This window comes from Ipomoea nil, unplaced genomic scaffold (assembly GCF_001879475.1).
Source record: "Ipomoea nil cultivar Tokyo-kokei standard unplaced genomic scaffold, Asagao_1.1 scaffold1932, whole genome shotgun sequence".
NCBI classification, from domain to species: domain Eukaryota; kingdom Viridiplantae; phylum Streptophyta; class Magnoliopsida; order Solanales; family Convolvulaceae; genus Ipomoea; species Ipomoea nil.
The window spans coordinates 901849-918580 of NW_017618360.1; the positions used below are offsets into that span (position 1 = coordinate 901849).

The 16732-nt window shown below is 33.1% G+C and overlaps 3 protein-coding genes across 3 annotated transcripts; all 3 read right to left on the bottom strand.

Annotated features, from left to right (window-relative positions):
• Positions 1-170: 170 nt before the first annotated feature.
• LOC109194024 (protein GPR107-like) lies at positions 171-2071 on the bottom strand. Its single transcript, XM_019344875.1, has one exon. The coding sequence runs from the start codon at positions 1744-1746 to the stop codon at positions 427-429; it is 1320 nt and encodes a 439-aa protein (XP_019200420.1). The 5' UTR covers positions 1747-2071; the 3' UTR covers positions 171-426.
• A 7777-nt stretch (positions 2072-9848) lies between these two features.
• On the bottom strand, positions 9849-10205 carry LOC109193871 (auxin-responsive protein SAUR32-like). The gene has a single exon (XM_019344699.1). The coding sequence runs from the start codon at positions 10203-10205 to the stop codon at positions 9849-9851; it is 357 nt and encodes a 118-aa protein (XP_019200244.1).
• Positions 10206-14074: 3869 nt separating this feature from the next.
• LOC109193985 (auxin-responsive protein SAUR32-like) lies at positions 14075-14570 on the bottom strand. The gene has a single exon (XM_019344821.1). It carries the CDS (start codon positions 14516-14518, stop codon positions 14183-14185), a length of 336 nt encoding a protein of 111 aa, XP_019200366.1. The 5' UTR covers positions 14519-14570; the 3' UTR covers positions 14075-14182.
• Positions 14571-16732: the final 2162 nt, after the last annotated feature.

The following is a 16732-nucleotide window of genomic DNA, read 5'->3' on the forward strand; positions in this document are numbered from 1 at the left end:
TAGTAGTAGAGATACCGGATACAGATACACTATAGAGTTCAATGGACATGACAGCTATTTTTAGTTTAGGATTCAACAATGACATTGAAACAACATTCTTCAAACACATGAAACAGCCCAAAGCCCCAAACCTTAATGCAATTGTAATATCGAAGACTTTAGTCTCATAGTGACAGAGATACGAGACATTTGATTTAGAATTCAACAATAACATTGAACAACATTCCTCAAACACATGAAACAGCCCAAACTAAACATGATTTAACAGTGGAAAACATCACAGAGATGATGACAGACACTATGAGACAGACAACATTCATACCTAAACCTAAGATTGAACAAAAACATATGTGAATTCTGTAAAACAAAAAAAAAAACCCCATTTTTCTACCTTTGCTTTGCCAAGGTATCATCACAATTCACAATTCACAATTCAAACTCATCATCAAGCTTGAGAGCCTCAGCAGCAGCTTCTTCCTCCTGGTCATCGAGGGCGAAATAAGGGCTGTGAGCCTTAGGCCTGAAGTTGTATCCCGTGAAGCCATAGAAGGCGAGCGTGGCCAATTCAGAAGCCACCACGCTAGTCCATTGATAGCGGTACGAAGTAACAGTCTGGAGAGCATAAACCACGACTCTCGTGAAGTAAATGTAGCAGATAACTATAACATAATACTGCCTAAACAACGTCAACTTATTCAAATTCACAGCAGCCTTGCCATCAGTCTTGGCCGCCTCTCGCAAGTTCTTGATCGACCACACGATCGGGAACAAAACCGCGCAGCAACACAGAATATCGACCACCAAGAACACCTGCTTCCACCTATACGAATTCTCCCCAAAGGGTCCAGTCTCATCAGTCACAACCCGAGCCACATTGGCCACAACTTGCAAGGGAATCACTATGATCAGAACATTTCTCTCTTTATCTTGCAAGTAAGGTTTCAAGAATGACCATCCAGTCCCAATTAGTACTATCAATGTGAAGAGTGAAATCCCTTTCAGGAAACTGAATATATAGAACAAAACATCCCATCCATGGGCACTCCCAGTTTTTGAAATATACCATTTATCCTCAGCCTCACAGAGTAAATTCAGAGCTTTAAGAATCAGAACGGCAAGCATAAACAAATGAATTCTGTAAACAGATAAGCGGTTTTTGTAAAGGGTATGCACCCAGAGAATACCCAGGATTAGATATACCAAGAAAAGCAAGAAATATATCACCGGGAGAAGGGTCTTGCCGGCGGGGAGAAAATCCGGGCGCTGAGTTCTGGGGTTGAGGTTGTACATGACGGAGTGTACATTCATGGAAACTTCTAGATCCGGCTCGCAATTTGCGAATAGGAGTGTGTATTGGTTGGGCTCCATTACCTCCACGGAGCTGGCGAAGGTTTTCGTGGAGGTGTGGAAAATGAAGACTTTATTGGCGAGGTCGGAGTCGAGAGGGCACTGGATTTTTCCGGCCCGGAGCTTTCGCAGAACGTGGAGCCAAGCGTCGGCGGTGCAGTAGAAGAAACCCAGCCTGGATATGCGGGGCCTGGGCAGGGTTTCCGGCGAGGAGAAGGAGATACCGGTGACGGAGAGATTGAGCTCGCCGTAGGCGGTGAACCCGAACGTGTCAAAGGGAATTATGGAACGCCGGTCGGATCTGATCTCCTTTGTCCGGATCTCGGCGACGGCAACGGCGAGAAAGAGAGCCAATGCGAAGGCCACCAGAGAGAAACGGCGAAAAGCTGCCATGGCCATAAAGAAGCGAACTTTAGCGCTTAAACACAAGATAATCAATGGCGAATCCGACAGCAAGGAGGGAACAGAGGTCGTTTGCTTTAAGGTTACGGTTGATGGCCGGCGGGACAACGGCCATGGACCTTGGAGTCTTGTTCACTCAACGACACCGTTTTAATCTCAACACCCATGCAATTCGACGACCAAATCGACAAACTACGAACTATGTCGTCGTCTTCAACGATGTCGTTTTATTGCTGAAAAAAACACATCCATAAACGGCAAGGACAAAGACGATGCTATGTCGTATGCTTCCGATCTTTACGGAGATAACATTTGCATAAGACATATTTCGAAGATTTGTACACTAAAAGTCTAAAACCAGTGCATCAGATATTTCAATTTTGGTACAATATTAAGAAAAAAAATAAAATATTATTCTCTTAATTATAACATTAAACGTATGCATTGATCATAGTAGAAAGAATGATTGGAATGAGAATATCCGTTGAATGTGTCATTAGCACCAGATTATTAAACACCAAATCAAGAAAGATACAATGATGCATGCATTGCACATCTCAATTGGGTTTTAACTAGTACATTGTGGGCAAAACATACATGCTGTTAGCTAATTGAGTTAGTGACTTTGACTAATTGATAGCATTAGCTGATTGTCAAGGGTGGGTGTCAGTTCAGTTCGGGTGACACTCGAGTTTTATTTTGAACATTCAAAAATTTCGGGTGATATTTTTGACACCTTATATCCGAACTAAATTTAATTCAGATATATTCAGTTTGGGTGAAATTATTTCAGGTTAGTTTAGATATACTCAAAATTTTATTTTTATTATTTTTGTATTTGTATTTTTTCATATACTATCAAACTAAAAATAAGACAAAATACTAATTACTAATTGAGAGACTTTTGAGAATTAATATATTATTAATTATGAAATACATTTAAAATTAAATATCTAATTTATATATTATATTTATAATAAACTTTCGATTAGTTCGGGTTTTGGTTCGGATATGGTTAAATTTTTAACACCCGATATCCAAACCAAATTTATATTCGGATATACCAAATTTTAAAATATCCGAACCGATAACTATTTGGGTTCGCTTGAAATTTAAAATTCGGTTCGGATTTCGGGTGGTCGTTCGGACAATTTAAATTACGCCCACCCCTATTGATTATAGAAAAGTGTTTGGTAAATTAGTTGTTAGCTGATAGATGATTATATGCAAAACGACTTTCTAAAAAAGTTAATCGAAAAAGCTACATTGAGCAACTTTTTGAATTTTAACTTTTTAGAGCAATAAGTAGTAACAAAAAACTAATTAATCAAACACTCATATTAATTATTTAACAAGTCAAACAGCTAATTAAGAGTGGTCAAATAAATTAAAATTATCTGATAAGTTAACTATGTTACCAAACATGACCACGATCGAACATAGTAATTACAGTGTAAAAGTCATGGCTTTTTGTGAGCACAAATACTCGTCTGAGTTACTATAATTTACCCTATACTATATGGAATCCTTTCATCTGACATTGAGCAAGAGCAGTTAGCAAGTGGAAGCTAAGTAAACAAAGAAATGGAGTTGTACTAAGAAAATTCTGCAGAATTTGATCATCTTCCAATACATTCCAACAACTTAAAAATTTTTTGGTCAGTCTTGTTGTGTGTTCATTATCGTATCCAATTTTGTGTGGAACTAAGATTTCCCAAACAAACATGGAGATGAGGCAGATGGCAGATGAAGAAGAAATGGATTTTGAAGAATTCTGTTCTTCTGTGCTGCTGCAATCAGTTCACTGCATCTTAGCTTGAGGCTATGTAAACATATTTTATTATTGTATATATTTTCATCATTTTGTGTTATATGAAAAATTCAAAGTAATGTTTGACAAATGTATCTATCATATTCAAATAATTATATATTTCATATGTTCTTGAACATAATATAATTAACAATAATTATAAATAATAACCGACACAATCATAATTTTGTTAGTATAATATTTTTAATCATGAAATGATTAATATTTTTTTTTTGTATTCTATATATTTACATATTTCCTCATTTGTCATTTCTTATATATTTTTAAAAGAGTTAATTTCAGCATTGGTCCTCCGACTATTGTGATTTTCTATAATTAATGTTAGTGTTTTATTTATGTAAGAAAAAGATCCCAACATATAATTGACAATATTATTATGGCAAATTAAGATAGGGTTAACTTGGTGTCTATTTGTCCTTAGAGAAGACTGACTGATCAGTACAATCAACAGACGCACTGCTAGAACAAGCCATTGAAGATCTGATAAAGGAAAATTTTCTAAAAAGCTGGGACGTGTTTTCAAGATGACAGTTTTGGAAAGAGTATCAGCGGTTCAGCGTGAAAGGTATGAACCGAATCTTAAAGATTTCTTTTTTCACAAAAAGTCCTACCATCTACAATCAGATATATTTTTAGAGAGTGTCCAAATCAAAGAAGTATATGTATCCCCATTCGTTCGAGAATTAGGGTTGCATTCATTGAAGCCACAACACTCTATACTAAACAGAATACACATATCTGGTTATTATGCCTCTTCTCAAGACAATAAGTTCTTGGTGATTATGAAGAAGAACTTGAGAAGTATCAACGTTGCTTAAATGATAGGACGCGAAGATCACTCAGTTGTGGGAACAACGTGGGACTGCATCATTGAAGCGGACTGCATCAGAGTTAGCTCTCCAATTGAAGGGATTTCATTGGACTTCTGCATGCGTGGCTCTCCGACTTCAACAATCCACTAAACCTTTGTAGACTGGGTACTGACCTTGTGTGGAGCACTTGGGTGAGATTATTCTTTTCTTTACCTTTGTACATTGGATTATGAGTTAGTGGATTGGACGCCCCGGTGATCGTCCCCTAGATCTAGATACACATTGTATCGAACTGGGTAAACAAACATATGTGTTGATTTACTTTCTGGCTTTAGTCTTCCGCTTCAAATTAATTTGCTTTCTATCTGGATGACTGGTCGATTAAGTATCTGAGTCACTCAGTCCAGTATTCTGGTTGCTAGAAACTAAATCAATATTCTTATACTGAGAATATGCAAAATTACAATTAATTTTCAATTTTTATTTTGGACAATTTAGACACTTGACTATCAAAATGTTTCCATGTTCTTCCGTTACAAGCTGGTTAATTGAACGTTCAATAGTGGGGTAAAAATGTCTTTTAACATGCTTTCTGTTTAATACCTTGGCGGCGACGGCGACGACAATATTTTTCGCAGCTTCTCCTTCTTTTTAGAAAAAGAGATGGACGTCAAATGGACGCAAACAGACTCAATGAAATAGTGAACTGGGGCAGCGTCGTGGCGACCGGCGACGGATATGGACGTAAACACCGGCCTCAACAGCGTCGAAGATGGAAACATGGCAGCTTCTCCTCATCTTCCTTCTTTTCCCAGCTGCTTCATTTTTCAGCCTTATGCCATTTCCACTTGGACTTGGACCAATTTGTTTTTCATTTTTCAACATTATTAAAAAAAAAATACACAAACAAATTTAGAAGAAGCAGTCAACCACCCTTCACTCTATTTCACCACCCACCCACATTACTTTCCTCCTCCTCCACTCGAAACCTATAAAAAGTGAATAAAAAAATAAATTAAAAAAAAAAACTTTTTTTCCCTTCATTAATCGGAGCTTTCACTCACTTCCTATTTCCGTTAACAGGTGGTGTTTTTCGTCGGGTGGTTGTTACTTATTAGAAGAGATAGTTTGTGATCGATTGAGATTTGAAATGGGTAAAGTTGTGTGGGTTTTGTTCTTGTTTTTGAGTTTGGTGGCTTCGTCTTAAGCTCAGAATTTTAAGAATTTCGGTTTCTCCGGCAATAGAGTATTTGCTACCTGCAACAATCTGTCGGAGCTTAATTTCGTTCTCCACTAGATCTACCACCAGTCTAACCCACCGCCGATATCGCCTACCGCCACGGCGGGGTCACCACATCCAACTTGGTAGCTTGGGGGCTGAACGTCGGCGGATTCGGGATACAAGGAACGTAGTGTATAGTGGATTTTCAAATCTCTAGTGACAATATCCACGACAACATCTCTCCCATCCTAGCTAAATCTGTCGGTCGCCGCGGCGCTGCCTCAGTTCACTGTTTCATCGGGGCAACACACTTGTTCCGCATATCCAGCGCCGTTGAGGCCGGCGTTTGCATTCATTTCCGTCGCAGGTCGCCGTGACACTGCCTCGGTTCATTGTTTGCGTCCATTTGACGGCCATCTCTTCTTCGTAAAACAAGGAGAAATCGCGAAAAATACTGCCCCAACGGCGTATAGAGAGGAGAACGACAACGTATTATACGGAGAAAATGTTAAAAGACACTTTTACCCCTCTGTTTAACGTTTAATTAACCAGCTTGTAACGGAAGGACCAATATTGAAAACATTTTGATAGTCAAGTGTCTAAATTGTCCAAATTAAAATTCGATGACCAATTATTAAAAATTACGATAGTCACATGCATGACCAATGCTAGAATTAACTCTTTTTAAAATTATTGTATTCTGTTTTCTTGTTATATAACATTATAACCCATGCACAAATAACTTAATAAACTAGCTTAAACCTTTGTTTTTTTTTTTAGGGGGGGGGAGGGGATGAAACCAGCCGTCACTACTTGATGATGTGTAGTGAGTAAATTTCGTTCCTGTCTAATAACTTCCAAACTACACAAGAAAGGTAAACTGCATTAGAAAAATCATGTGTGATGGACTCTACCAAGATGGTATTTGATAGAATCAAACTCATGACCTTTAGGTAAACATAAATTCTATCCGGCCTATTAATATATAGGGCAGTTTGGCTAAGTGATCAAAGGCGCCAGATTTAGACTCTGGTCCAAAAGGGTGTGTGTTCATATTTCGACAGTTGTCAAATGTTCGAGTTGGACAATTTAAAAATGGTAAAAATTTGGGTATACCCAAAAAAATTACTTTTTTTTTTTTTTGGAAAAAAAAGTAAAAAATTAAAATGAGCAGAAAATAAGGTTTGTTGGTCAGTGAAGATAACTTCTAAATATAGGGAAATTGATTATCCATCTGTCCACCTTCCATCCTTGCCTCATACATTACCTAGCCGCCTAACTACCATACTATACTGTTATTCTTATTAAATAACAAAAATACAATGTAACTGTTGATGAATATAAAATAAAAATACTATTTTTACTTTTTTTTTTCTGTTATTGTATTTTTGTATTAAATGATGTGTTTTTCATCACAATTGTTTTATTTTTCACGTCCATTGTTTGCTCAAATTATTTGGTACAAGAAACGGTATTGTTTAAAAGAAAAATACTCCGTACTAATTAATATGAAGTACTGAATTTTTTATCGAATTTTGCATTGATCGCTTTTTGTTTTCTTTTTTCTTTTTGGTTCTTGAGGTGTCCTGAGCATACTCTAATAGTAAAATGCACCTTTAAACCTGTTCCATACTCAGATCAATCTCCATTCGTACCGACTCGGCCTAATTAAAATGTAAAGTGCTAACCAGATTGATTTTTTTTTTTCATACGAGAGGTGGTTCGAATTCCTGACCTCTCTTAAGAGATGCTACACACATATACAATTTACCGCTTAGTATTCACCTATTTAGATGAAATTACTTGATATAAAATTGTTTGTTGGAACAATTATGCAAAATTTGATAAAACTAGAATTATTGAATATTAAATGTGGATTCAGTTTTTATTTTTTATTTTTCCAATTTAAGACCAAGATTGTCATATTGGACTAATAGTGTATAAATTGGTACAAATAGAATCAAAGTAATATTACATTCTCTTTGTGATATCATCTTTTAATTTCCACATATTAATTAGGTGGTAATACATACGATTACTTCTTTTTATGCGTGATTAGTAAATATATTCAATTTTCAATATTAAGTGGGGTCGAGTAATTCACAATAACCAATAATGAATAAATTATAGGGATCGAATTTTATTGTCATATTGGTGAATATTGGGAAGTAAAATTAAGATAAGTAAATAGCACTATTTATAGAATTATTGAATTATTGAATAATAGATGTGTATTCAATTCTTTTCCAATTTAAAATTATAAAATGTTATTATATATGTGCAGTAGATACTGTAAAATTTGATACAAATAGAATTATTGAAATATACACGTGTACTCAATTCTTTTCCAATTTAAGATTACAAATTTTCATGTGCAATAGATATTGTAAAATTTGATACAAATAGAATTATTGAAATATACATGTGTACTCAATTCTTTTCCAATTTAAGATTATAAAATTGTCATGTTGGACAAACAGTGTGAAATTTGATACAAGGAGAATTATTGAATAACAGATGCGCATACAATTCTTATATGTCCAAATTAAGATAAATATATTGCTATGTTAATTGGGCAATGCATTATGTAAAATTGGATACAAGTAAAGTTACTAAATAATATATATATATATATATGTATTCAATTCTTTTCCAATTTAAGATTTGGGGTGAAGCTCTGAACAGGAAGGCGAGTGGGTAAAACATGATTTTCGTACTTGATTGGTTACAAGTTTGATTATTGTCAGCATCTAATTCTCGGTTATACCTACTATTGCATATGGTCTTCCTAGTGTGATTTACTTCTATTTGTGATTTATAGACTATTACACATAAATAAAAGTTATCCAATATACTGCATATTATTTAATAGTGATGGTTGGTTTTTATCATAACCAAAAAATAAATAAAAATGGAGGCCATAGAGTAATTATACTCTTTATTTAAGTATTACTATTAAGAAATGTAAATAACTCTTTTCATTATTCTCTATACCTATACACATAATTTTGTTTAGAGTTGGACATCTCCTGTAAAGTTGTTTATTGGTTAGACTCTTTTTTGTTTTTGTTTTTTTTTTTTTTTTTTGTTTTTGTTTTTGTTTTTGTTTTTGTTTTTGTTTTTGCTTTGTGTGTGTGTGTGTGTTTCTTTTAGAATTTTTTGTCACACACGTAGTAGTTATAGATTGGTCTTGGTTCGCTATATTAATAAAGTTTGTTGTTGTTGTTGTTGTTGTTTTTTTTTTTTTTTTTTTTTTTTTTTTTTTTTTTTTTTTTAAATCATGTTCAACAAAATTAAGGTAATGGGTAGTGATCTTGTGGTCTAGTGGCTATCTTCGGTGAGAACAGTATTAAATACTACATTTGTAACAGAGTCAGTACCTAAAAAAATTAAGAAAAATTAAGGTAAATCCCTTAATATATATATATATACACACACACAAATAAATTTCAAGATTAAACATTAATAAGAAAATCACATATTCGGTCACTTAATTATCTTTTATGCTGCAAAAATATTGTGGTTCTTCTATTAAGAAGCAAATAAATCTCCATTTAAAAAACTTTACGAAGAGATGCCATGGTAACTCTGCATAACATTTTTTTCTCCTTTATCCTTTACTATTGTTCCACCAACAATAGACCAACAAAATTTCTTGCCATTCAATTAAAATTGAAATTTTTTTAAGGTGTAATTAAGTAGAAGAATCATGTTTTCAACAAAAAGTAGAAGAAACATATCTACAACAAAAGAGACAATTAATAAACCAAATGTGTTCACCATGAAAAGATTATTGGGAAGAATGAATTAAAAGACTATATCTACAACTAAGATGATAATTAAGAGACTAAATATATTCATTTTATAATTGAAGCTAGTACCAAATTTCAACATGCAGATTAATTAAGGAATTAAAAGTGTTTTGTTTCCTATATTACTCCGTAATTCTAAATAGAAATTAATCCGCTAGCAATTAGAAATTTAATTATACACATGATAAGATATATAATAATAGATATAACACCATAGTCTTGCCAATAATTTCGGAGTATGAACCAACCAACCGAAAAAAAAAAAAAACAATAATAATAATAATTCAGAAATCATATATCAGAATAAATCACATTTGCACTGAATTGTTTGGATCACCTAAATCAAGAACAATGCACTACTCCAAAATCATTTAAAATAAAGTTTAAGGGGGGAATGGATCGGAGCAGTAAAAATGAAAGTTTCAAGCCCTGATCTTGAAGCACCAAGAATGGTTGCCGCCGCGGTGGTGGTGGTGGTGGCGGCGGGCGGTTTCTTTATCGATCATACCCTGGACGCGGCGGAACTCGTCGACGGGGCAGGGGATGTTGAGCGGGCCGTCGTGACGGAATCCGTACTCCTCTTCGGCTTCTTTGAGAAGACGCAAGAACAAAGGGTGGTTCAAGTACGTAACTGGGATCACAAACCTCCGCTGCTGCTGTTGCTGCTCCTCTCCGCCGGCGCCGCCTGTGCCCACCATCACCGCCACATACCCTTTGGGTATCTGCTGCGGCGGCGGCGCCTCTTGGTGGTGGATTTCTCTATCTCCGCCGCCGCCCATCTCAGCTGCGCTGCTGTACGTATATAGGGTAATCAGGAAAACGAGAAGGCCGGTTTAATTTGGAAAAGGATAAAACTAAGGATATGATTATAGTAGGAAGTTAGCATTCTTATTAGCAATAGTAATATGTTGTCTTCTGGATTAATTTCAGATTAATTATATATATGATCTCAGTCGCCCATTAAGATTAATTAGAATTTTAATAAAAAAAAATACAAATTAATTTTATAATTATTAAAAATTTTCAACTTATTAATATATATATATATATATATATATATATATATATATATATATATATATATATATATATATATATATATATATATATATATATATATGTATATATAAAAGGAAGTGTTCATGTGCTGATATATCTTCCTGTGCGGTTAGATTTGAGTCGTTGATCAAATCTAGATCAACGGCTCAAATCAATTAAAATTTTTTTAAAAAAAACGCGTGTCTGGAAGAAAGTTACGCACCTTTAAGTGTTAGATCTTAAGCATAAACTCACGCACATTAAGCACAATCTCACGCACATTAAGCACAAAACCCACGCATTTAAGTATTAACTCACAGACCTTAAGTTTCAACAACTACTGACATTAAGCACAAACTCACGCACATTAAGTACAAAACTCACGCACATTAAGCACAACCTCACGCACATTAAGCACAAAATTCTCGCACTTTAAGTATTAACTCACAGACTTTAAGTTTCAACAATTACTAACATTAATCACTAACCTCACACACATTATAAGCAGAAACCCTACGCAAATTAAGCACAAACTCCACTCACATTAAGAACAAATCTCACGCACCTTAAACACAAAATCCCACCCTTTAAGTTTTACCAACTACTCACATTAAGCACAACCCCACGCACATTAAGCACAAAACGCACGCACCTTATGCACAAGATCGACTCACGCATCTTATATACAAAACTCACGCACATTAATCACAGAACTGCTCACATTAATTTTGACCTAGATTCAAAATTACAAAATTGCCACCGCGTTTTTTTTTTTTAAAATTTTGATAATCCTAAACATTGATTTAAGCGAGATGAATGACCCAGATTAAACCGCACAACCGCACCTGAGCACTCTAACTGCACCAGAACTTAATTATATATATATATATATATATATATATATATATATATATATATATATATATATATATATATATATATATATATATAATTCAGTAATATAATATTATATTTATAATTTTAAAAAAGTATGGATTACATAACATTCACCTACTTACAGATTGATGTTATATACGGAGTATTCCACACACACACACCAACCCCCCCCCCCCCCCCACCCTCTCATTTCACCTCATAATATTCACCTACTTGCATAATAATATGTTACGGACTTTTTTTTTTTTTTTGTAATATTTGATTAATATATAGATATATTTTTTAATTTAAGTTGTGGTCGGTCAATGCACAAGTAACCAATAAATATACATATGGTATTATTGTCATGTCAAGGAGATAAATGATTAAAATTACCTGGACTAAAATTTTTCACCTAAATCTATCACCATATGACATACCAATAAAATATTTTTATTCATTAGTTATCATAAATTAACCAACCACATCTCGCAAAAAAATTAAAAAATTAAAAAAAAATTACACAAAATTCGTTAGCAATTGAAACTACATTGATTGGTTGGGGGAATTGCAATTGGAATTCATTACTCCCCCTCCCCCGAATTGGAAATCAACAACAATAGGGAATGGTGAAAAGATGAAAAATTACAAAATTAGGATTATTTCTATTTTTATTATTATTACACAAGGACATTTTAGTCTTTATATCACTTCTTTCCTTTCGATTTTCAATAATTCTATTCTTCCCTACCAAATAATTTAATTTGAATTCCTACTTTATTCTCACTTTTTTTTTTTATGGAATAAAAATTCATTTCTTCTCTAATTCCACCCCAACCAAATGCCCTGTAAGGTGTAACATGAGAAGGAAAAATAGCATTACTCATACAAAAATTTTTCAAATTAAAGCAACATATTTGCAATTTGATGAAAAGAAAATTAGTTATCAATTTTATTTAAGTAAAGAGTGAAGTTACAAATTTTCTTTTCTAAATTTTCTTTATAATATTTATCACCGATTATGACTACGTGACTGGATATTTTCATATATTTAATTACCAAATATATTATTTTTTAACTCACGGTAAGAACAACCAATTTGTGATTACATGCATAAATAAATATAAAGAGTTTTATTGTCGCGTAAGAATATACATGAATGTTAGTCATAAATTCAAAATGAAAAAAAAAATTAAAGTTAATAAGATCATATTATTAGAGATGTGTAATATAATGATATCAGATTTAACAGCATGTAATCGTTTGTGACAATTTTAGTTTGGATTTTGTCCATATGCGATATGTCCCATGATCATAGGATCCATTTGCACATTCTTTTTAATGTATTGATCAAAAATCGTGATAATTATATTAGATTCTAACTAATTATTACATTTACAAACTTGAATATGAAGTAGACAAATTAATCTAGAGTAAAATTAACTTTTAATATCAACGTAACTATTGAAGCATTGTCATATGTAATTTTACTATTTTAATTTTGCTACTAGCTAATCTGCCGATGATCAAATAGGCAATTATTATATTGTATTTTCACGTTGAAGGTTTAACAAAATGGCTGGGTAATATTTTAGAGAGTTTCTCTCGTTATTTTCATCCCTTCACATAACAATATTTTATTGTTTTTTTTTTAATATTTGATTAATACGTATATTCTTTTTTATTATCGTTAGTGGGTAAGCGTGCCAATTACAGTAGCGATCAAATGTAAGAGGTCATGACATGACCATATAAAATAGTTGTATTAAAAGGGCAACTCATAACTCGAGATGATAAAATGAACTCAAGATGTTACGAAATAAATATTAAGATTCGAAATAATCACATTTTAAGATATTCACAAAAGAAAAATTAATTATTTACAAGGGATAACTTTAATTAAATAAAACATCACATAAAAATGACTACAACATAAAAGTTGGTGATATAGAATATCACTTCTAAATATAGGGAAATTGATTCTCCATCTTCCTACCCTCCATTTCTTGCCTCATACATCACCTTAGCTTGCCACTTATCATTATCAACCAACCTACACATTTATTTTAAATAATAAATTAAAAGCTAAGTAAAAATAAAGGTCAAACGTTATCCTATTTTATTTATGGCAGATAAAATAGTACTAAATGGGCATAGTAATTAATGAAACTTTATCTTTTATATCAAATGTTAAAACCTATACAAGGTATAGTATATCATGAACAATATGAAAATTCTACAATATCTTGGCTAAAATATTATAGATTTGTGGATATGATTTATATTTTATAGAGTTATATTCTCCTTTTATATAATTTCATTGAATATACCCCATATGGTATTTGATTAATCTTCCTAGCGTGAGCAGCCTTGTGTGCCCGCGGTTCTTGTAATAGTTCATTTTTAGTCTCTTTTTTGTTTTTTCTTTTTGAAATTAAGTCGGGAACAATGATACTTTTTTAGAACACCCCGGATTGATTTGGTAACATTTTGCTAGCCGACACGGGTGGCCTGGAGCTGTCATTCAGAGAATTTGCTAACTCGAGGCCCTGCCTCTCGTTCTTCACCCCAAAAAAATATCTCTCGTATTTTAAAAAAAAATGTGCATAAAATAAGTAAAAAAAAAAAAAAAAAAGAGTAAAATTTTACATAAATGATATTGGTTTATTACCTTATTTTCATCATCTTCACCTTAGGAAATAATTTAGGGAGATGAACACCCAAAAAAAAAAAAAAAAAAAAAACTTTACATGACCGGATCAACAAAAGAAAAAAAAAAAAAATAGCATGCACTCCTCCATGAAAAACTAGCTAGATCGTACGTGCAGTGAAAGAGAAACCTTCAAAGCTTGATCTTGAAGCAACTACTCCAACAAAAATGGTAGCCGGCGCGGTGGTGGAGTCGTCCGCCGCCGCCGGTTTCTCCCTCGATGGTGCGCTGGACGTGGCGGAACTTGTCGACGCGGCAGGGGATGTTGACCGGACCGTCGTGAACGAAGCCGTACACCTCCGCGGAGTCTTTGAGAAGCGGCTGGAACGACGGGTGCTTCAAGTACGCGACTGGGATCACAAACCTCTGCTGTTCCTCTTCCAAGCCCACCATCACCGCCACGCAGCCTTTGGGGGTTTCCGGCGGCGAGTGGTGGTGGAGCTGCTGCTTTTCTCCGGCGCCGTCCATGGGATATTCACACCGACCGCCGTTGCTTGGTTGTTAGAAAATGGGAAAGCTGAGATGGATATATAGTATAGTATGATTGTATGAAGAGGGTGATTCAAGAATCATATCGGTTGGAACCGTTGAAGTGCTTATTATCATCTATCCAATATATATATATATATATACACACACACACATTGATTGACATATGTATAACATCATGCATAACGTGTGTATAGATATTATATTATATTTTATTATATATACAAGTAAGGATATTTGATTTTTGTTTTAACACATGTTGAATTAAACATACTAGGATCTTCTCTATTTTTTTTATTATATTTTTTTACCAATTATGTTTACATATCGAGATATATTTCGGGTTGAAAAGATGCATGTTTACTTGCTTTGTGATGGAATTGTTTGGCAAATAGTTGTTAGTTGATAGCTTTTTAATTGATTGAGTTAATGAGTTTTAACTATTTGATATATAGCATTCTGATTACATGCAAAATGATTTTTAAATGTATAATTTTAAAAAATTGTTTTGAACAACTTTTTGAGTTTTAGTGTTTTGGAGCAATAAATTGTTACAAAAAGCTAATTAATCAAATACTCATATTAACTATTTAATCAAGTCAAACAAATTAAAATTAATTGATTAATTGATAAGTTAACTATATTATCAAACATGGTGGATAGTAGCAATAAAACTCATTAGATACTCATAAATTATTTCGCCGATTGTCTCATGAGTTCTAAAACAATTCACATATAGTAATAAAATGTCAAAAAAAGAAAAATAATTAAGTGATGCCACATCGAAATTGGGCTTAAAAATTCACCTATTTCTGACTACCCAAAATAGTTGAAAATTTTCTAAACTTTCATATTTTTCAATAGTGATTAAAAAAGTTGACAAAAACTTGAATGAGACAGTCTCATGTATTTTTATTTGTGATACAAGTCGAGTTAGAATGAAAATGTAATATTTATACTTACAAATGTAATACTAATCTGGAATAAAATATTTGTTGCTTATAAGATGAAGTGTAATACTTTTTGAAGAAAATTTAATATTTTTACATTATGATTTAAAGTATTATATTTTTTTTTTAAATATTACATTTTCACTTATAAGTAACAAACATTTTTTTTTAAGTACAGTAACAAATATTTTATTCTTGATTAGTAATTATATTTTCATCTTGACTCAACTTATTCCAAATATTCTAGTCATTCCAAAAAAGTTAGTTAGAAAAATGTCATTTCTGACAAAAACTCTAGATTTTCTATCACATTTTGATGGGTCAAAAATTATAGGTTTTCAACAATGAAAGATGAATATTATGAGAAGAATGTAAAATTACTCATTTGTGTTTTTTATGAGCTTTTACACACAACATAATAATTGGGAGTCCAAGACTTTGTGATCAAGTGGCACTAGCTTCTGACTTTAATTTAGTGATAGATGACAAAAAGGTGGGGTGGGGGTTAGGAGTAATACTCCCAATCTCCGTTCACGTGACCCCACCTTGCTTCTCATCCCTGTTGAGGAATAATATAATTTTTTTTTGGCATAAACAAAAAATTCTCGTTCACGATCAATTTTATAGTCAAATTAATAATTTAGTATAATTTTTAATATTTAAATAAAAAGTACATATTAAGTTTGTAAGTTAAACTATCAAATTCAAATATTAGTCTAACATTAAATTTTAAAATTAATTCTTCATAACTTTCGCCTAGGTGTGAATATGCGAATGTCTGATATCCGTCCACGTGTTCAGATCTAATGGATGAGAAACATTGATTTTTTAAAAAAACGTGATGGCATTTTCGTAAATAACTGAACATCGAAGTGCAAGTAAAATGTATTATAGATGCAAGTAAAATTTACACTGAGCATCAATACTAAGTGCACCTATAGTTATAAGTAGTTGCACCATGAATGTTTGCGGGTGGTTTTCACGGGTACCACTACCACTGAACTTCCCGCAAGAACAAAAACGATGTCAAATAGAACGAACTCAGTTCATTGAATATTAATAAAACAAAATTACATGCACTTGCAGGCAAAAGTAGGTGCACTTGTAGGTGAAAGTAGGTACACCCGATCAATGAATGTTGACACATGACGTGCGCTGATTGGTTCGCATTTCTTTCCTAGACACCTATTCGCACCTGAACGCGACTATATATATATATATATATATATATATATATATATAT